Here is a 23,109-nt window from a genome sequence, read left to right as displayed (position 1 = left end):
AGAGGGGGGTGAGAGAGCGACAGAGAGGGGGATGAGAGACAGAGACAGACGAGAGAGAGAGGGGGGATATGAGAGAGAGAGAGGGGGACAAGAGAGAGACACAGAGAGGGGGTTGAGAGAGAGAGACAGAGAGCGGGGGATGAGAGAGAGAGAGGGGGACAAGAGAGAGCGAGGTGGGTGAGAGAGAGAGAGAGAGAGAGAGAGAGAGAGAGAGAGAGAGAGAGAGAGAGAGAGAGAGAGAGAGAGAGAGAGAGAGAGAGAGAGAGAGAGAGAGAGAGAGAGAGAGAGAGAGAGAGAGAGAGAGAGAGAGAGAGAGAGAGAGAGAGAGAGAGAGAGAGAGAGAGAGAGAGAGAGAGAGAGAGAGAGAGAGAGAGAGAGAGAGAGAGAGAGAGAGAGAGAGAGAGAGAGAGAGAGAGAGAGAGAGAGAGAGAGAGAGAGAGAGAGAGAGAGAGAGAGAGAGAGAGAGAGAGAGAGAGGAGAGAGAGAGAGAGAGAGAGAGAGAGAGAGAGAGAGAGAGAGAGAGAGAGAGAGAGAGAGAGAGAGAGAGAGAGAGAGAGAGAGAGAGAGAGAGAGAGAGAGAGAGAGAGAGAGAGAGAGAGAGAGAGAGAGAGAGAGAGAGAGAGAGAGAGAGAGAGAGAGAGAGAGAGAGAGAGAGAGAGAGAGAGAGAGAGAGAGAGAGAGAGAGAGAGAGAGAGAGAGAGAGAGAGAGAGAGAGAGAGAGAGAGAGAGAGAGAGAGAGAGAGAGAGAGAGAGAGAGAGAGAGAGAGAGAGAGAGAGAGAGAGAGAGAGAGAGAGAGAGAGAGAGAGAGAGAGAGAGAGAGAGAGAGAGAGAGAGAGAGAGAGAGAGAGAGAGAGAGAGACAGTTCCTCACAGTGTCAGCAGCAGTCAGGTTGATGCCCAGACCTCCAGCCCTCGTACTCAGGAGGAACACAAAGATGTCAGTCCTGAGAGACGAAGGGAAGAAAGAGAAAGAACATTGTTGTTAATGACCCTTATTTTACCAGGTAAGATTACTCATTTACAGCAACGCCCTGGGGAACAGTTATATGGGAGAGGAGGGGGGGATGAATGAGCCAAATGGAAGCTGGGGATGATTTGGGGATGATTAGTTGGCCATGATGGTATGAGGACCAGATTGGGAATTTATCCAGGACACCAGGGATAACTCCTCTACTCTTACGATAAGTGCCATGGGATCTTTAGTGACCACAGAGAGTCAGGACCACCTGTTAAACATTCCCATACGAAACACCACACACAGGGCAATGTCCCCAATCACTGCCCTGGGGCTTTGGGATATATTTTTTTTGACCAGATGAAAGAGTGCTTCCTACTGGCCGTCAAACACCACTTCCAGCAGCATCTGGCCAGCAGTGCGATGCAGGGTGGTATGCTCATCAGCAGATTGTATAGCCAGAGAGATAGTTTACAATGTATCACACGTTCACCACAACTAGGAGCAGAGCGCCCAAGGCCCACAGAGAGCAGAACTAATGCAAACCAGAACACACAGAGACAAACCAGAACACACAGAGACAAACCAGAACACACAGAGACAAACCAGAACACACAGAGACAAACCAGAACACACAGAGACAAACAGTAGTGAGCCAAAGCCGTCCACAGCCAATAGCTTGGAGGAGGATAAAAACAGTTGAACTAAGAGAGACAGACTCACCTGCTCTGGAAGTCAGCCACCATGTCTCTGCGTTCTGAGATCTTGGAGGAGCCGTCCAGACGCATGTAGGTGTGTTTACGATACACCATGTACTCCTGGAGGGGGGGGGGGGAATAAAGGGTTTTAAGATACCAGCTTATTCCAGGCTCTTGTTGAGTCACAGGAGAACTCGGTTGGCTTGAAGTGGGCCACAACACAGAGCAACTCGAATGGCGAGAGACATCTGGCCCCGGTTCCCGCTCAACACGTCCGGCCCCCGGTCCCCACTCAACACGTCCGGCCCCGGTCCCCACTCAACACGTCCGGCCCCGGTTCCCACTCAACACGTCCGGCCCCGGTTCCCACAACACATCCGGCCCCGGTTCCCACTCAACACGTCCGGCCCCGGTTCCCACAACACGTCCGGCCCCGGTTCCCACAACACATCCGGCCCCGGTTCCCACAACACATCCGGCCCCGGTTCCCACAACACATCCGGCCCCGGTTCCCACAACACATCCGGCCCCGGTTCCCACAACACATCCGGCCCCGGTTCCCACAACACATCCGGCCCCGGTTCCCACAACACATCCGGCCCCGGTTCCCACAACACATCCGGCCCCGGTTCCCACAACACATCCGGCCCCGGTTCCCACAACACATCCGGCCCCGGTTCCCACAACACATCCGGCCCCGGTTCCCACAACACATCCGGGCCCGGTTCCCACAACACATCCGGCCCCGGTTCCCACAACACATCCGGCCCCGGTTCCCACAACACATCCGGCCCCGTTTCCCACTCAACACATCTGACCCAGGTCTCTGATGCTAACCACCTCTGATTGGCTCTGGCCAATTAATTACAGAAAGAGCTGCCTCTCTCCCACTTAACACTCCTCGTTCCCTGTATCCATGTACCTCTCTCAACTGTAACCTCCTCCACCTCCCTAAAACTCCCTCATCTCCCTCTTAGTCAACCATGTCTCTCCCACTTTTAGTTCTACCCCGTGAGTGAATCCTAGCCAGTCATGACTCGCTGTCTGTGTCCTCGGTCACCCAGGTCTCGGCAGTGTCCATCCTGGCCAGCAGAGCGGCGACATACTGACATTAAGTATCTTTATTCTACCGAAGGTAGCTAGTACAGTCGTGGCCAAAAGCTTTGAGAATGACACAAATATACATTTTCACAAAGTCTGCTGCCTCAGTTTGTACGACGACAATTTGCATATACTCCAGAATGTTATGAAGAGTGATCAGATGAATTGCAATTGATTGCAAAGTCCCTCTTTTCCATTCAAATGAACTGAATCCCCCAAAAACATTTCCATTGCATTTCAGCCCTGCCACAAAAGGACCCACTGACATCATGTCAGTGATTCTCTCGTTAACACAGGTGTGAGTGTTGGCGAGGACAAGGCTGGAGATCACTCTGTCATGCTGATTGAGTTCGAATAACAGACTGGAAGCTTCAAAAGGAGGGTGGTGCTTGGAATCATTGTTCTTCCTCTGTCAATCATGGTTACCTGCAAGGAAACACGTGCCGTCATCATTGCTTAGCACAAAAAGGGCTTCACAGGCAAGGATATTGCTGCCAATAAGATTGCACCTAAATCAACCATTTATCGGATCATCAAGAACTTCAAGGTGAGCGGTTCAATTGTTGTGAAGAAGGCTTCAGGGCGCCCAAGAAAGTCCAGCAAGCGCCAGGACCATCTACTAAAGTTGATTCAGCTGGGGGATCGGGTCACCACCAGTACAGAGCTTGCTCAGGAAAGGCAGCAGGCAGGTGTGAGTGCATCTGCACGCACAGTGCGGCAAAGACTTTTGGAGGATGGCCTGGTGTCAAGAAGGGCAGCAAAGAAGCCACTTCTCTCCAGGAAAAACATCAGGGACAGACTGATATTCTGCAGAAGGTACAGGGATTGGACTGCTGAGGACTGTGGTAAAGTCATTTTCTCTGATGAATCCCCTTTCTGATTGTTTGGGGCATCCGGAAAAAGCTTGTCTGGAGAAGACAAGGTGAGCGCTACCATCAGTCCTGTGTCATGCCAACAGTAAAGCATCCTGAGACCATTCATGTGTGGGGTTGCTTCTCAGCCAAGGGAGTGGGCTCACTCACAATTTTGCCTAAGAACACAGCCATGAATAAAGAATGGTACCAACACATCCTCCGAGAGCAACTTCTCCCAACCATCCAGGAACAGTTTGGTGACGAACAATGCCTTTTCCAGCATGATGGAGCACCTTGCCATAAGGCAAAAGTGATAACAAAGTGACTCGGGGAACAAAACATTGATATTTTGGGTCCATGGCCAGGAATCTTCCCAGACCTTAATCCCATTGAGAACTTGTGGTCAATCCTCAAGAGGCAGGTGGACAAACAAAAACCCACAAATTCTGACAAACTCCAAGCATCGATTATGCAAGAATGGGCTGCCATCAGTCAGAATGTGGCCCAGAAGTTAATTGACAGCGTGCCAGGGCAGATTGCAGAGGTCTTGAAAAAGAAGGGCCACGACTGCAAATATTGACTAACTTCATGTAATTGTTAATAAATCCTTTGACACTTATGAAATGCTTGTATTTATAGTTCAGTATTCCATAATAACATCTGACAAAAAATATCTAAAGACACTGAAGCAGCAAACTTTGTGGAAATTAACATTTGTGTCATTCTCAAAACTTTTGGCCACGACTGTACTCTTGACTTGAGACTCCAGCGTCCTGGTCGTGACTGAGACAGACCTGGACCACATGAACCATCTGGAGAATGAATGAAGGAATAATGAGTCAAACAATAGCTCAATGAATAGAAGGCTAGTCACTACAAAATCCAAATTGGATCGTTTAGAGCAGCATTAGATCCAATCAGAATGGCTCTTGCATTTTTCAGTGAGTGGCCTTGCCTGCTGTTCTTGTAATATATGCAGACGCAATGCGGTGGTTTTCCTGATCCAAGAGGAACAAATAAATAAATAAAGACTGCAGACAAATCTGACTGAACGGTGTCCAGCAGCAAAGACCCCATCGTAACATTTCTGGAACTGTGTGTGCGTGTGTGTGTGTGTGTGTGTTTTTGGTGACAGAGTGTGGTTAACCCATGCAAACTAGAAGCAGAGACACTTGGCAACGCTCCGCCCTGACAGAACAGCTGACGACGTCATTGTCATCCATCTGGCCTCGGAGCTAGGGAAGATCGGCGATGTTACGCGGCGCCGTAGATCGCCACGCCGACTGGAGACGAAAAAACAATCACGCTAATGACACAGATTACAATCTCTGGGGTTTTGGTTTTGTTCCCCCCCCCCAAAAAAAAGAACAGACAGAGGGGATGGAAAATCAAGTCCAGCTGGAGAGAGATCATATTGGTGAGCGAAAGGGGAGATAGACGAGGGGAGTTCGACTTCATCTATGAATGACTCAATTCAACTTCAGAAGAAATAAATCACTGTCTATTGATGAGTAGGAGTCAAAGTGTATTTATTCAGTACCGTCATTGATCACAGATCACCTTGTTTTTGTGTCATTACCATTTGCATTTATCCCTCCCTGCCCAACGACTAAAGACTATATATATAGTGTGTCAGCACCCACCAATCATCTCTTTTGAAGACCTAGTATAGACCACATTATTTCGTTTTTGGGCTATTTTCCCACCACTGGCATTTGCCCTATGCCCAGCCAATAAGATGTCTTGCCAGCCATGTTACCCAACAGACGGGAGGAACACGTAGCCGGTCACCAAAGACCTAGACCTACTAAACAGTACAGTTTAGCCATCAAACACTACCTCACCACGGAATGCACTACCTCACCATGAAAAGAACCACTGAACGCCCTACCTACCTCACTACGCAACACCCTACCTCACTACGCAACACCCTACCTCACTACGCAACACACTACACAACACCCTACCTCACACCCTAACCTCACTACGCAACACACTACACCCTACCTCACACCCTAACCTCACTACCTCACTACGCAACACACTACACAACACCCTACCTCACACCCTAACCTCACACCCTAACCTCACTATGCAACACCCTACCTGACTACGCAACACCCTACCTGACTACGCAACACCCTACCTGACTACGCAACACCCTACCTGACTACGCAACACCATACCTCACACCTTAACCTCACTACGCAACACACTACCTCACTACGCAACACACTACCTCACTAACCAACACACTACCTCACTAACCAACACACTACCTCACTACGCAACACACTACCTCACTACGCAACACACTACCTCACTACGCAACACACTACACAACACACTACACACTATGCAACACACTACGCAACACACTACCTCACTACGCAACACACTACCTCACTACGCAACACCATACCTCACACCCTATGCAACACCCTAACCTCACACCCTACGGAACACAATAAACACTACAGAACACCCTACCTCACTACGGAACACCCTACTGAACACAAACACTACAGAAAACACTACCTCACTACAGAACACACTACCTCACTACAGAACACACTAGCTCACTACAGAACACACTACCTCACTACGGAACACCCTGTCTCACTACGGAACACCCTACCTCACTACGGAACACCCTACTGAACACAAACACTACAGAAAACACTACCTCACTACAGAACACACTACCTCACTACAGAACACACTAGCTCACTACAGAACACACTACCTCACTACGGAACACACTACCTCACTACGGAACACCCTGTGTCACTACGGAACACCCTGTCTCACTACGGAACACCCTGTCTCACTACAGAACACACTACCTCACTACAGAACACACTACAGAACACACTACCTCACTACAGAACACACTACCTCACTACAGAACACACTACCTCACTACAGAACACACTAGCTCACTACAGAACACACTAGCTCACTACAGAACACACTTGCTCACTACAGAACAAGACCAACCATGAGAGAATGGAGGAGGAGTTCCTGTTACGATGACTTCACGCCACGGAGGTGCCTGTGTGTTTGTGTCTATAGGGCAACAATAGAGATAGAGCTATACAGAGCTAGGACCAGAAGTGACTGAGTGCTATTGTTGTACAGGGGTCAGAATGCTGTAACACTGGAAGCACCCTGGCTGTTCCCATGCTTTCAGCTCAACAAGAGACATTTCCACATGCCACAAACAAGTGCTTTTGGTTTTCTCCATGCATCCATTTTCCCTCACTCAAGCCCATTGCCCACTCATCCCCTCCCCCATCCCCTCCCCCTCCAAGAGGTAGTCTCTCTACAACGAGGTACAGGATAATCAGAGCAACCAGAGGTACCTGTGTCCCCCTAGTGGAGAGAGATCTACACTACATGACCAAAAGTATGTGGACACCTGCTCGTCGAACATCTCGTTCCAAAATTATGGGCATTAATATGGAGTTGGTCCCCCCCTTTGCTGCTATAACAGCCTCCACTCTTCTGGGAAGGCTTTCCACTACTGTATGCTGTAGCGTTAAGATTTCCCCTCACTGGAACTAAGGGGCCCAAACCATGAAAAACAGCCCCAGACCATTATTCCAACTCCACCAAACTTTACAGTTGGCACTATGCATTGGGGTGGGTCGCGTTCCCCTGGCATTTGCCAAACTCAGATTCGTCCGTCGGACTGACAGATGGTGAAGCGTGATTCATCACTCCAGAGAACGCGTTTCCACTGCTCCAGAGTCCAATGGCGGCGAGCTTTACAGCACTCCAGACGACACTTGGCATTGCGCATGGTGATCTTAGGCTCGTGCGCGGCTGCTCGGCCACGGAAAGCCATTTCATGAAGCTCCCGACGAACAGTTTTTTGTGCTGACGTTGCGCCCAGAGGCAGTTTTTGAACTCAGTAGTGAGTGTTGCAACCGAGGACAGACGATTTGTACCTCCTTCAGCACTCGACAGGCCCCGCTCTGTGAGCTTGTGTGGCCTACCACTTCGCGGCTGAGCCGTTGTTGCTCCTAGACATTCCCACTCCACAACAACGGGTGGCATCCTATGACGGTGCCACGTTGAAAGTCACTGACCTCTTCAGTTCAGGCCATTCTACTGACAATGTTTGTCTATGGAGATTGAACGGCTGTGCGCTTGATTTTATACTGTCGTCAACGGGTGTGGCTGAAATAGCTGAATCCACTAATTTGAAGGGGTGTCCACATACTTTGTGTATATATATATATAGTGTAGCTGATCCAGCAGTCCTACTCTGAGATGCATTATAATCACAGGCCAGCCGCACTGTTTCTGTGGACGTCTCTCACTCTGATGACCATGTGGTCGCTTGACAGTAGATGAGTGACCCTTGAGTCCATCCTACTCTGCACCCTACTGCACTCACCTCCAGCAGGTCGATCATGCGAGTCATCTGGGAGTAGATGAGGACGCGGTGTCCCTGAGTCTTCAGGCGACACAGCAGCAGATCCAGAGTGTGCAGCTTCCCACTGTCCGTGATCAGGGTCTCCTTGTCTGAAACACAGAGGGCAGAAGGCCTACATGTTGAGCATCTTAAATCCACTTGTCGGATCAGAAATAACACATTTGCTTTTGGGAACAGCAAGATTCCTTTTGTTCTAAGGTCTTGTTGATTTGAACCAGTAACTGTGATTGTTTTGGAGGATGTTTGGCCACATGTTCCAGGACATCGACGTCATAACTTGAAAGCTATTGATGAGCTTAAATCTGAAAAAGCAACCAGTGCTATCGCATCCACAGAGGACACAGTGCTATCGCATCCACAGAGGACACAGTGCTATCGCATCCACAGAGGACACAGTGCTATCGCATCCACAGAGGACACAGTGCTATCGCATCCACAGAGGACACAGTGCTATCGCATCCACAGAGGACACAGTGCTATCGCATCCACAGAGGACACAGTGCTATCGCATCCACAGAGGACACAGTGCTATCGTATCGTATGGGGAAGTGAAGGAGGGAGGCAGACAGACAGACAGGCAGACAGAGAGGCAGACAGACAGGGAGCTGTGGCTGAGACAGATAGTAGATACAGTCTGGCTCAGTAGGGCTGGTAACAGTCGTGACATGGCAGTCTGTACCAGATAAGCCTCCTCACCAGGCCTCCAAGACAAACACCTGTAATAGGCTTTGGGGTCAGAGGAAGAGGGAGAGACACAGGGGGAGAAAGAGAGGGGGAGACAGGCGGAGAGAGACACAGGATGGAAGGAGTGAGATGAAAGAGAGATCACCCAGACCCAACAGACCAGGGTACTGCCCCACCCAGACCCAACAGACCAGGGTACTGCCCAGACCAGGGTACTGCCCAGACCCAACAGACCAGGGTACTGCCCAAACCCAACAGACCAGGATACTGCGCAGACCAGGGTACAGAACCGCCCAGACCCAACAGACCAGGGTACAGAACCACCCAGACCCAACATACCAGGATACACCCCAGACCAGGGTACTCACCAGACCCAACAGACCAGGGTACAGAACCACCGAGACCCAACAGACCAGGGTACAGAACCGCCCAGACCCAACATACCAGGATACACCCCAGACCAGGGTACTCACCAGACCCAACAGACCAGGGTACTGCCCAGAACCAACAGACCAGGGTACTGCCCAGACCCAACAGACCAGGGTACTGCCCAGACCCAACAGACCAGGGTACTGCCCAGACCCAACAGACCAGGGTACTGCCCAGACCCAACAGACCAGGGTACTGCCCAGACCAGGGTACTGCCCAGACCAGGGTACTCACCAGACCCAACAGACCAGGGTACTGCCCAGAACCAACAGACCAGGGTACTGCCCAGAACCAACAGACCAGGGTACTGCCAGAACAGGATACTCCCCAGACCCAACAGACCAGGGTACTGCCCAGACCCAACAGACCAGGGTACTGCCCAGAACCAACAGACCAGGTTACTGCCCAGAACCAACAGACCAGGGTACTGCCCAGAACCAACAGACCAGGTTACTGCCCAGAACCAACAGACCAGGGTACTGCCCAGAACCAACAGACCAGGTTACTGCCCAGAACCAACAGACCAGGGTACTGCCCAGAACCAACAGACCAGGGTACTGCCCAGAACCAACAGACCAGGGTACTGCCCAGACCCATTCTACTTTTGCAAACAAACATTCCCATTACCTTCACTAAAACACAGTCGGGAGCTTTTGCAACTTTGTTAATTAAGGAAGAAGAGTGAAACAATTTGCTGCCCAAAAGAGGGAGTTGTTTTTTGTCTGCTGTGTTTGACCTTTACATTGTATTCAACCAACAGAGTAACACTTGAACTTTTCACCACAGAGGCATTTCTACCAGCCACTTTGGCTAAACCCCCAGAGGCCTCAGCCTCACCAAACACAGAGCTGTATACGGACGTGTTATTTTAAAACTACCCACTTCTGAAAAGGAGGGAGTGATTCAAATAAAACAGGATTGACTTGTTGTTGTTGTTGTTGAAATGACAGAGGACGATGGTTGTCTACCTCCTTCCAAAACAACACAAATAGCTTGATATTAAAAATATATGGGTTTTTTTTTTTCAGCATAATGCAACATGGCTGGTTAGCAAATTGGGAACAAAGAAAGAAAGTGAGGCCACGAAATAATAATAACGTGGAAGAGGATGTAAAGGGTTAGTTCAGGTTACTTCCTCGTACGGCTGCTATCAGAGAAAATACACTACAGTACAAATGGGATAGGCCGTACACACACTGATGTCACGTTACTATGGATACCAAATGTACCAACAAAGCATTGTGATCTGCCCTCTTCATTACCTCCTCACCCCCATATCCAACCCTCTCCATTACCTCCCACTACCCTATCCATGACCTTCTCACTACCCTCTCCATTACCTCCCCACTACCCTCTCCATTACCCCCTCACTACCCTATCCAACTCTTCATTACTTCCTCACTACCCTATCCATTACCTCCCCAATCACCCCTGCATTACCTCCCCACTACCCTATCCATTACCTCCCCACTACCCTATCCATTACCTCCCTACTACCCTATCCATTACCTCCCCACTACCCTATCCATTACCTCCCCACTACCCTATCCATTACCTCCCCACTACCCTATCCATTACCTCCCCACTACCCTATCCAACCCTCTCCATTACCTCCTCACTACCCTATCCAACCCTCCTCATTAGAGTACCTACACAGCTATATCGGTCAGGTAATACAGGACTAGTAAAGTTTGATTTCCTCATTTTTTTAAATGTTGTATTATTATTTAGACTTTTCCACTGGGTGCTGTGTCCCCCTCAGCACGCGTACCCTTCAAATACGCCCACTGATGTGTATCAAAGTAGTATAGTGGAGGTATACGCTGTATCAATTCATAAGGCTGATGGAACAGATCAGAATGTTGAAAAACATTTATTTCTTCACATTTCAGGCGCAGCAACGTGAACACGGCAGGAGGCCTTACGCGTCAATGATCCAAAATGCTAATTTACAGGGAAAAGTTGTTTCATGGTCAAATATGGAGATAGGTGTTAGAAAATGTAGAAAGAGGGGAGATCTAAAGATGAAATAACTAGCGTGGGATGCTACTATGACTAAGATAATGCCTTTGGCTGCCGGACAACGAAATAAAAGTTGAAAGAAAACAAAAGAAAGAATATCAATTCAGTTGCCTTCGGTTTGGCAAACTCCACCTCCTGTACTACAGAAACACTGTTAACCCAACAACAGTACTAGGTGCCTGTACTACAGAAACACTGTTAACCCAACAACAGTACTAGGTGCCTGTACTACAGAAACACTGCTAACCCAACAACAGTACTAGGTGCCTGTACTACAGAAACACTGCTAACCCAACAACAGTACTAGGTGCCTGTACTACAGAAACACTGCTAACCCAACAACAGTACTAGGTGCCTGTACTACAGAAACACTGCTAACCCAACAGTACTAGGTGCCTGTACTACAGAAACACTGCTAACCCAACAACAGTACTAGGTGACTGTACTATAGAAACACTGCTAACCCAACAACAGTGCCTGTACTACATAAACACTGTTAACCCAACAACAGTACTAGGTGCCTGTACTACAGAAACACTGCTAACCCAACAACAGTACTAGGTGCCTGTACTACAGAAACACTGTTAACCCAACAACAGTACTAGGTGCCTGTACTACAGAAACACTGCTAACCCAACAACAGTACTAGGTGCCTGTACTCCATAAACACTGTTAACCCAACAACAGTACTAGGTGCCTGTACTACAGAAACACTGCTAACCCAACAACAGTACTAGGTGACTGTACTACAGAAACACTGCTAACCCAACAACAGTACTAGGTGCCTGTACTACAGAAACACTGCTAACCCAACAACAGTACTAGGTGACTGTACTACAGAAACACTGCTAACCCAACAACAGTACTAGGTGCCTGTACTACAGAAACACTGCTAACCCAACAACAGTACTAGGTGCCTGTACTACAGAAACACTGCTAACCCAACAACAGTACTAGGTGCCTGTACTACAGAAACACTGCTAACCCAACAACAGTGCTAGGTGCACTAGTCCTACTATTAGCCAACCTGCACAGTACAGCTTGGGTTGGCCTGACTGTTTATAGACCAATATGGGATTGATCATTTTAGGTCATTCAGTGTGTCACCGTTTTTCACACAGGGCACCTTTCCGTTGCAGTGCAGGCCATTTTGGAGTATACTTCTCTAGAAACCAGACAGGAAAAGGGGGTGGGGGGGGGGGCGAGAGAGAGAGAGAGAGAGAGGAGACAGTCTAATTATGGCCCTGGCTCTCTGAATAAGACAGTTGTCTGTTCTACTCTGTGTTTAGTGGGCAATACACCACAGTGGTCTGGTCTCACCACAGTGGTCTGGTCTCACCACAGTGGTCTGGTCTCACCACAGAGCAGAGAGGAACAGAACAGATATTTGACACATTAGGATCCCCCATTAGCCGACAACTACTCTTACTGGAGTCCCACACATAACAACAAAGTAATTACGGTCACATAGGGAGAGGAGAAGAACGGAGCGGAACATGACGGAGCGGAACATGACGGAGCGGAACAGGAAAGAGCGGAACAGGACAGAGCGGAACAAAACAGAGCGGAACAGGACAGAGCGGAACAGGACGGAGCGGAACATGACGGAGCATTACAGAGTGGAACGGAACAGGACGGAGTGGAACAGGACGGAGCGGAACAGGACGGAGCGGAACAGGACAGAGCGGAACATGACGGAGCATTACAGAGTGGAACGGAACAGGACGGAGCGGAACAGGACGGAGCGGAACAGGACAGAGCGGAACAGGACAGAGCGGAACATGACGGAGCATTACAGAGTGGAATGGAACAGGACGGAGCGGAACAGGACGGAACGGAACAGGACGGAGCAGAACAGGACAGAGCGGAAGAGGACGGAGCATTACAGAGTGGAACGGAACAGGACGGAGCATTACAGAGTGGAACGGAACAGGACGGAACGGAACAGGACGGAGCATTACAGAGTGGAATGGAACAGGACGGAACGGAACAGGACGGAGCGGAACAGGACAGAGCGGAAGAGGACGGAGCATTACACAGTGGAACGGAACAGGACGGAGCGGAACAGGACAGAGCGGAACAGAGTGGAATGGAACAGGACGGAGCGGAACAGGACGGAACAGGACGGAGCAGAACAGGACAGAGCGGAAGAGGACGGAGCATTACAGAGTGGAACGGAACAGGACGGAGCATTACAGAGTGGAACGGAACAGGACGGAACGGAACAGGACGGAGCGGAACAGGACGGAACGGAACAGGACGGAGCAGAACAGGACAGAGCGGAAGAGGACGGAGCATTACAGAGTGGAACGGAACAGGACGGAGCATTACAGAGTGGAACGGAACAGGACGGAACGGAACAGGACGGAGCATTACAGAGTGGAACGGAACAGGACGGAACGGAACAGGACGGAGCATTACAGAGTGGAATGGAACAGGACGGAACGGAACAGGACGGAGCGGAACAGGACAGAGCGGAAGAGGACGGAGCATTACACAGTGGAACGGAACAGGACGGAGCGGAACAGGACAGAGCGGAACAGAGTGGAATGGAACAGGACGGAGCGGAACAGGACGGAACAGGACGGAGCAGAACAGGACAGAGCGGAAGAGGACGGAGCATTACAGAGTGGAACGGAACAGGACGGAGCATTACAGAGTGGAACGGAACAGGACGGAACGGAACAGGACGGAGCGGAACAGAGCGCAGCAGAACGGAGCGGAACAGAGCAGAACGGAACAGAGCAGAACGTAGCGGAGCAGAGCGGAATGGAACAGCGAAGCCTGTCCTTAAGATATATTACACACAGGCAGGTCTTTGTCAAGTCCAACTCTGGTGAAGAGACAGAGAGAGAGACCTACACTATGTGTTTTCCCTCCAGATCCCAAATCCAGACCCAGTGGGCCAGACAGGCATAATGTGGGTAAGGTCGCCCCCTGTAGGCCAGATGAGAAGCAAATGGGGGGTTCAGGGGTGGCCAAACCTAGCTGAGCTGGCCTCCTGCTGGATTCTGTTTCAACCCTTTTCCGAAACACCTGGTTTTACTAATACCCTGCCCAGGACCTGGATAAGCCAGCGTGTAGGATGGAACTAAAGTCAGCATCAAGTACAGGCCTCCAGCCAGTCAGACAGTAAACAATGATGTAGCTAACAGCGCTAGGCTAGCTGCCTGACCGTGTTGTTTCTGCCTCTCTCTCGGTGTGTGTGTGCGTGTGTGTGTGTGTGTGTGTGTGTGTGTGTCTCTCTCTCTCAGAAGGCCAGGGAGGTTTCCTGTCTTTTTAGTGGAGAGCGGAGATTCTTGAAGGGACAGGAAGACAATACTGTTTCCCACAGCCCTCACAGACAGACAGAAAGACACACACATACACACACACACACTTGCCTCCTAGCTTACAGCGCAGGCTCCCACAATAAACAGAAGCTATAGTGAGAGACCAGTCATTTAGGAAGCATTGTTCCTCCTAACGCACCGTGACAGACGCCACACAGACAACAACAGGGTGTTTTAGCCAGGTCCTCGTTAGGAACGTTGCACAGAAATGTTTATTTCTGGTGCTTTCCAGCATCAGCTGTGGGGACAATTTTGAATCGCCCTTTAGGGTCACATGACTCTGTTTATAAATGAATAGTAAATCCTGAAGCCTCGCCGTCCATGTCCCTCAACAGGTAAGAGTACACAGAGATAGACAGTACAAAGACGTGACCTTTGACACCAGGCCTAATGTTCACCAAACAAGTCTTTCATTTTATGATCAAAACTATTTCATCAAATCATCATCAACAACTCAAGCCACTGGCGTCTTTGTTTTGTCCAACCGAACGCTACATGACTACATTTATTGACCGATACTGGTAAGTGGCTCACGTCATGCTCAAACAAACATTCATCATAGCAATCATTAGTTCTAAAAAGGTGTGGGGCAGGGAGAGAGGTGAGACAGGGGGAGAGGTGAGAGAGAGAGCTGGGAGAGAGGTGAGACAGGGGGAGAGAGGTGAGACAGGGAGAGAGGTGAGACAGGGAGAGAGGTGAGAGAGAGAGCTGGGAGAGAGGTGAGACAGGGGAAGAGAGGTGAGACAGGGGAAGAGAGGTGAGACAGGGGGAGAGGTGAGAGAGAGAGCTGGGAGAGAGGTGAGACAGGGGGAGAGAGGTGAGACAGGGAGAGAGGTGAGACAGGGAGAGAGGTGAGAGAGAGAGCTGGGAGAGAGGTGAGACAGGGGAAGAGAGGTGAGACAGGGGAAGAGAGGTGAGACAGGGGGAGAGGTGAGAGAGAGAGCTGGGAGAGAGGTGAGACAGGGGGAGAGAGGTGAGAGAGAGAGCTGGGAGAGAGGTGAGACAGGGGGAGAGAGGTGAGACAGGGAGAGAGGTGAGACAGGGAGAGAGGTGAGAGAGAGAGCTGGGAGAGAGGTGAGACAGGGGGAGAGAGGTGAGACAGGGAGAGAGGTGAGACAGGGAGAGAGGTGAGAGAGAGCTGGGAGAGAGGTGAGACAGGGGGAGAGAGGTGAGAGAGAGCTGGGAGAGAGGTGAGACAGGGGGAGAGAGGTGAGACAGGGAGAGAGGTGAGACAGGGAGAGAGGTGAGACAGGGAGAGAGGTGAGAGAGAGAGCTGGGAGAGGTGAGACAGGGAGAGAGGTGAGACAGGGAGAGAGGTGAGACAGGGGGAGAGAGGTGAGAGAGAGAGCTGGGAGAGAGGTGAGACAGGGAGAGAGGTGAGACAGGGAGAGAGGTGAGAGAGAGAGCTGGGAGAGAGGTGAGACAGGGGGAGAGAGGTGAGACAGGGAGAGAGGTGAGACAGGGAGAGAGGTGAGAGAGAGAGCTGGGAGAGAGGTGAGACAGGGGGAGAGAGGTGAGAGAGAGAGCTGGGAGAGAGGTGAGACAGGGGGAGAGAGGTGAGACAGGGAGAGAGGTGAGACAGGGAGAGAGGTGAGACAGGGAGAGAGGTGAGAGAGAGAGCTGGGAGAGGTGAGACAGGGAGAGAGGTGAGACAGGGAGAGAGGTGAGACAGGGGGAGAGAGGTGAGAGAGAGAGCTGGGAGAGAGGTGAGACAGGGGGAGAGAGGTGAGAGAGAGAGCTGGGAGAGAGGTGAGACAGGGAGAGAGGTGAGACAGGGAGGGAGGTGAGACAGGGAGAGAGGTGAGAGAGAGAGCTGGGAGAGAGGTGAGACAGGGGGAGAGGTGAGAGAGAGAGCTGGGAGAGAGGTGAGACAGGGGGAGAGGTGAGAGAGAGAGCTGGGAGAGAGAGAGACAGGGGGAGAGGTGAGAGAGAGAGCTGGGAGAGAGGTGAGACAGGGGAGAGGTGAGAGAGAGAGCTGGGAGAGAGAGAGACAGGGGGAGAGGTGAGAGAGAGAGCTGGGAGAGAGGTGAGACAGGGAGAGAGGTGAGACAGGGAGAGAGGTGAGACAGGGAGAGAGGTGAGAGAGAGAGCTGGGAGAGAGGTGAGACAGGGGGAGAGGTGAGAGAGAGAGCTGGGAGAGAGGTGAGACAGGGGGAGAGGTGAGAGAGAGAGCTGGGAGAGAGGTGAGACAGGGGGAGAGAGGTGAGAGAGAGCTGGGAGAGGTGAGACAGGGGGAGAGGGGTGAGAGAGCTGGGAGAGAGGTGAGACAGGGGGAGAGGTGAGAGAGAGCTGGGAGAGAGGTGAGACAGGGGGAGAGAGGTGAGAGAGAGCTGGGAGAGGTGAGAGAGAGAGAGCTGGGAGAGGTGAGAGAGAGAGAGCTGGGAGAGGTGAGAGAGAGAGCTGGGAGAGGTGAGAGAGAGAGCTGGGAGAGGTGAGAGCGAGAGAGAGAGCTGAGAGAAAGAGCTGGGAGAGGTGAGAGCGAGAGGTGAGAGAGAGAGAGAGAGAGAGGCGAGAGAGAGAGGCGAGAGAGAGGCGAGAGAGAGAGGCGAGAGAGAGGCGAGAGAGAGAGGCGAGAGAGAGAGGCGAGAGAGAGAGGCGAGAGAGAGAGGCGAGAGAGAGAGAGGCGAGAGAGAGAGGCGAGAGAGAGAGGCGAGAGAGAGAGGCGAGAGAGAGAGGCGAGAGAGAGAGGCGAGAGAGAGAGGCGAGAGAGAGAGGCGAGAGAGAGAGGCGAGAGAGAGGCGAGAGAGAGGCGAGAGAGAGGCGAGAGAGAGCGAGAGGTGAGAGAGAGGCGAGAGAGAGGCGAGAGAGAGCGAGAGGTGAGAGAGAGCCGAGAGAGAGGCGAGAGAGAGCGAGAGGTGAGAGAGAGCGAGAGGTGAGAGAGAGCGAGAGGTGAGAGAGCGAGAGGTGAGATAGAGAGGAGAGAGAGGTGAGATAGAGAGGTGAGATAGAGGTGAGAGAGAAGAGAGAGAGAGAGGTGCGATAGAGGTGAGATAGAGAGAGACTTTCTGCGCAAGGTGAGAAGACATCACTACGAGTCTGAATACAGAGCTGCTTTGTGAAGGACACTGTTCTGAGCCACAAACACACAGTACTGTACAGTATATTACCATTACCTAAGCACTGGAACAATGACCAATGGTTAAACTTCAAACTTCCTCGCTTTGTCCTTTTTCCCGAAAACTTCACAAGCTCTTAGCCTGTTCTCACACACACACACACACACACACACACCCCATTCCCACGGCCAAAGACAGTCAGATAAAAGCAATAGGAGTCCACAGCAAAAGTGAGACATCATCATGATATAAAGTGCAGGGTTGCCAGGTCTGTGAGAGTGGAAGTAAACCTTTAGCCCTCACTACACATCAGTCATGTGACCTCTCTGACCTCCAGAAGCAGCTCTGTCATAAAGACGCAGAGCGTAGCAGGTCTCCACTATCCTCTACACGTTTTCATCACGAGGCTGAGGTTTAGCAGTGACACGCACACCCTGGAAGTGACAGGACCGTGACAGGATGGTTCTATGTTAGTTCTGTCTCAACCCCTGACCCAGGCTATCCCTCTCCTGCTTAGCTGTGGTCCTCCCACAGTCTTTACTCTCCCTGGTTAGTAGGGAACAGAGGAGGCTTCCCCCCCTACCACACACTACAGGAGTAGGGAACAGACACACTACAGGGGTAGGGAACAGACACACTACAGGGGTAGGGAACAGACACACTACAGGAGTAGGGAACAGACACACTACAGGAGTAGGGAACAGACACACTACAGGGGTAGGGAACAGACACACTACAGGGGTAGGGAACAGACACACACTACAGGGGTAGGGAACAGACACACTACAGGGGTAGGGAACAGACACACTACAGGAGTAGGGAACAGACACACTACAGGAGTAGGGAACAGACACACTACAGGGGTAGGGAACAGACACACACTACAGGGGTAGGGAACAGACACACTACAGGGGTAGGGAACAGACACACTACAGGGGTAGGGAACAGACACACTACAGGAGTAGGGAACAGACACACTACAGGGGTAGGGAACAGACACACTACAGGGGTAGGGAACAGACACACTACAGGGGTAGGGAACAGACACACTACAGGGGTAGGGAACAGAGGGCTCTGTGTGGTCTGATTCCAGAGCAGCGAAAGTGTTTCCTTTGACTTTTAATTTCAACGCAAATACACCGAAACAAACCAAGGCGCACACACACACACTGCGTTTCCGTACCTGGTATTCTGATGTAGGACCAGCCATGCCGGGGGTAGAGCGCCATCACTCCCCCAGGGCATCGTGGGTAAAAAGTGTTGGCTCGGGACATCCAATCAGAGGCCAGATCAAGGGAGCCGTACAGGAAGCAGTGCTTGGCGGCCATGCCCCCTCCGGCCCTCGTCTCCTGCCACTCGTACTCAGCGCTGCGGTCGTCACAGTACCGCTCCATGGGAACCGCCGTAACCTAGGAAGCAACACAAAATTAACAATTGTCATTCTGATGAAGTGTTCCAATGTTGATTTGATAAAGTTTCATTCCAACTGCCAGCCGAAGCCACGACCCCAGGTCGGGTTTCGTGACTCCAGCCGACCCCAGGTCGGGTTTCGTGACTCCAGCCGATCCCACGACCCCAGGTTGGGTCTCGTGACTCCAGCCGACCCCAGGTCGGGTTTCGTGACTCCAGCCGACCCCACGACCCCAGGTTGGGTCTCGTGACTCCAGCCGACCCCACAACCCCAGGTCGGGTCTCGTGACTCAAGCCGACACCACGACCCCAGGTCGGGTCTCGTGACTCCAGCCAACCCCACAACCCCAGGTCGGGTCTCGTGACTCCAGCCAACCCCACAACCCCAGGTCGGGTCTCGTGACTCCAGCCGACTCCACACCCCAGGTCGGGTCTCGTGACTCCAGCCGACTCCACACCCCAGGTCGGGTCTCGTGACTCCAGCCGACTCCACACCCCAGGTCGGGTCTCGTGACTCCAGCCGACTCCACACCCCAGGTCGGGTCTCCAGCCGACTCCAGGCCCGGTCTCATGGCTAGGGTTGCAAAGGGTCAGAAACTTTTTTTTACAGAAATTTTCCATGGGAAGTTTAAGCACAGGAATTTTGGGAATGTTGCTTAAATTCAACCAAAACGCAGTGAACCTTTATTTGTGGGATAAATATAAGGGAATTCTAGGTCTTGTGGCATATTTTGGTTAAACTATCCCCAATTCAATGGAATTGTAACCCTCTGCATGCACAGTGCATTCTTCCATCACATGTACAGCTGATTCTCAGGATCTTGCACACTAATGAGATGCTATTTAGCCCACGAGTTGAGTTTTTACCAAAAAGTTATATTTTCGTTTCATCTGACCATATGACATTCTCCCAATCTTCTTCTGGATCATCCAAATGCTCTCAAGCAAACTTCAGACGGGCCTGGACATGTACTGGCTTAAGCAGGGGGACACGTCTGGCACTGCAGGATTTGAGTCCCTGGCGGCGTAGTGTGTTACTGATGGTAGGCTTTGTTACTTTGGTCCCAGCTCTCTGCAGGTCATTCACTAGGTCCCCCCGTGTGGTTCTGGGATTTTTGCTCACCGTTCTTGTGATCATTTTGACCCCACGGGGTGAGATCTTGCGTGGGGCCCCAGATCGAGAGAGATTATCAGTGGTCTTGTATGTATTCCATTTCCTAATAATTGCTCCCACAGTTGATTTCTTCAAACCAAGCTGCTTACCTATTGCAGATTCAGTCTTCCCAGCCTGGTGCAGGTCTACAATTTTGTTTCTGGTGTCCTTTGACAGCTCTTTGGTCTTGGCCATAGTGGAGTTTGGAGTGAGACTGTTTGAGGTTGTGGACAGGTGTCTTTTATACTGATAACAAGTTCAAACAGGTGCCATTAATACAGGTAATGAGTGGAGGACAGAGGAGCCTCTTATAAGAAGTTACAGGTCTGTGAGAGCCAGAAATCTTGCTTGTTTGTAGATGACCAAATACTTATTTTCCACCATAATTTGCAAATAAATGTTTTTTAAATCTGTTTTTCTAATTTTGTCTGTCATAGTTGAAGTGTACCTATGATGAAAATTACAGGCCTCTCATCTTTTTAAGTGGGAGAACATGCACAATTGGTGGCTGACTAAATACTTTTTTGCCCCACTGTATGTTATTTCTTGCTAACTAGTAAATAGTAGCCTACAGCAAAGTGTGTTTAAATCATTTCTAACTTGTTAACAATTTCCGCTAGTTAGTTTTTGCTACCATGTTGGTTTTAGCTTGCTTGAGCCTGCTAAGTGAGGAGTGTTAATTCACCTGTTTCCATACGTGTCATTTTTTTTTTTACTTATTTTTTTCTAATCTTTACAGGAAATTGCCACGAACACTATCTGATGTGTGGAGACATTTCACTAATATAATGTAGAAGGGAAAAGCGGTGTACATTTACAAATACTGTGCCAAATCATATGTGAAGAACGCAACAAAGATGTAGAATCATCTGGCCAAGTGCATAAAGTTCCCTCAGCGCTCACAACAGCGCAACCTCTGACAAAAGTCCCTCTGATTCATCATTTTCACCTCGAATAGAAGTAGACACCTTATCGATAGCAACAGCTCATGGTCCTCTTGGAATCAGGTTTTTTGACTCAATGGAGGAACGTAGTCAGAGAAATGCTGATGAACGTCTTGCTCGAGCCGTGTATGCAACTGGTTCACCTCTGATGCTCACAGGCAATGTGTATTGGAAGAGATTTCTGAATGTTCTTCGCCCAGCATGCACCCCTCCAACCAGACATGCTTCATCTACTCATTTGCTGGATGCAGAGGTCAACAGAGTTCAAATGAAGGTCAAGCAAATCATAGAGAAATGGCACACTACAGGAGTAGGGAACAGACACACGCTAGAGGAGTAGGTTAGGTATGTGAAGGGTCATCAAGTTAAGGCAGCAATCTGCCTCACCAAGTAAAGTGAGAAGAATAAGAGCACCATATTGAGGCTGCCCAGCAACACCCAATGGGGTGGTGTTGTCATCATGTTTGACAGTCTCCTGGAGGGGAAGGAGTCTCCAAGAAATGGTCATATCACAGTCTGCTGATATGGACAGCCCCATCAAGAGGATCCTCCTGAATGATGTATTTTGGGAGAGAGTGGTAAGCAGCCTGAAACCTATAGCAGTAGCCATTGGACAGATTGAGGGAGACAATGCCATCCTGTCTGATGTTCAGACTCTGCTTGCAGATGTAAGAGAAGAAATCCGTACTGCCCAGCCCACTTCACTGTTGCTCCAAGCAGAGGGAACAGCAGTTCTGAAATACATCAAAAAGTGTGAAGACTTCTGCCTGAAGCCCGTACACCCCGCAGAGTACATGTTGGACCTTAAGTATGCTGGCAAGAGCATCCTGTCTGATGCAGAGATCAACAAGGCCTATGGTGTCATCACTACCGTGTCTCGCCACCTTGGCCTGGATGAGGGCAAGGTTCTTGGCAGTCTGGCGAAGTACACTTCCAAGCAAGGGCTTTGGGATGGAGATGCAATATGGCAGTCGTGCCAACATATCTCATCAGCCCCCTGTTGGAAGGGACTTTGTGGATCTGAGGCTCTTTCCCCTGTTGCCTCCCTCGTCCTCCAAATCCCACCAACATCAGCCGCCTCAGAGCGCAACTGGTCCTTGTTTGAGAACACACACATCAAAGCACGCAACAGGCTGACCAATACAAGGGTTGAAAAATTGGTGGCCAGTCGGACAAATTTGAGGCTTTTTGAGCCTGACAACGAGTCATCCTCAACAAGGTAGGAAAGTGACAGTGAAGAGGAAGCCTCAGAGTCTGATGTTCAAGAGGTGGACATTGAGGAGGTCCAGGGAGAATATATGGAAGCCTGAGAGGAAGACAACCAAAGCTTTAGTTTCTAGACTATCAACGTTTCTGGGCGATGTGATGGATCATTGGGCATCATTCTATATTCCCTTTTGTTGTTCAGTGAAATTATCCCATGTGTAGAGTCAACTCATTTAATTAAAGTTAAATTTGTAACTAAATATTTTTTAACATTTCTAATGGAAGGATTTAATAATTTGCAATTATGTTTTTTTTTATTTTTTTATTTTTTACCTTTATTTAACCAGGCAAGTCAGTTAAGAACAAATTCTTATTTTCAATGACGGCCTAGGAACAGTGGGTTAAACTGCCTGTTCAGGGGCAGAACGGCAGATACCTTGTACCTTGACAGCTCGGGGGTTTGAACTTGCAACCTTCCGGTTACTAGTCCAACGCTCTAACCACTAGGCTACCTGCCACCCCTCCACTCTAACCACTAGGCTACCTACCCCCCCTACACTCTAACCACTAGGCTACCCTGTCTACTTGATGATGAGGTAAAATATATAAATATATCCAATGCAAAAAACATCTACATTTAAATGGTATTAATATTAATTCCCATATATTCCTGTGAATTCCCATATATTCCTGTGAATTCCCATATATTCCTGTGAATTCCCATATATTCCTGTGAATATTGCTCACACTATTTCCTGGGTGATTCATACTGATCAGTGTTCACAGGTAAAACGCACCAGGGGTTTGGCACCGAGAGGCAA

At 50.2% G+C, this 23,109-nt stretch overlaps 1 protein-coding gene across 4 annotated transcripts in view; it reads right to left on the bottom strand.

The window, feature by feature from the left end:
- The window catches only part of ino80 (INO80 complex ATPase subunit), an 88,128-nt gene that overhangs the window by 20,189 nt on the left and 44,830 nt on the right, over window positions 1-23,109 (bottom strand). For all 4 annotated transcript variants that reach the window (XM_036976258.1, XM_036976261.1, XM_036976262.1 and 1 more), the window contains 4 exons: window positions 18,759-18,984; window positions 8,014-8,141; window positions 1,679-1,773; window positions 872-944 (listed from right to left, as the gene is read on the bottom strand). In XM_036976258.1, the coding sequence (XP_036832153.1) occupies window positions 872-944; window positions 1,679-1,773; window positions 8,014-8,141; window positions 18,759-18,984 (522 nt within the window). The remainder of the gene's footprint in view (window positions 1-871; window positions 945-1,678; window positions 1,774-8,013; window positions 8,142-18,758; window positions 18,985-23,109) is intronic.

Source organism: Oncorhynchus mykiss, chromosome 4 (assembly GCF_013265735.2).
Source record: "Oncorhynchus mykiss isolate Arlee chromosome 4, USDA_OmykA_1.1, whole genome shotgun sequence".
Lineage (NCBI taxonomy): Eukaryota > Metazoa > Chordata > Actinopteri > Salmoniformes > Salmonidae > Oncorhynchus > Oncorhynchus mykiss.
Note: the sequence above shows the minus strand (reverse complement) of the source record. Positions and strands in the feature narration are given on the sequence as shown.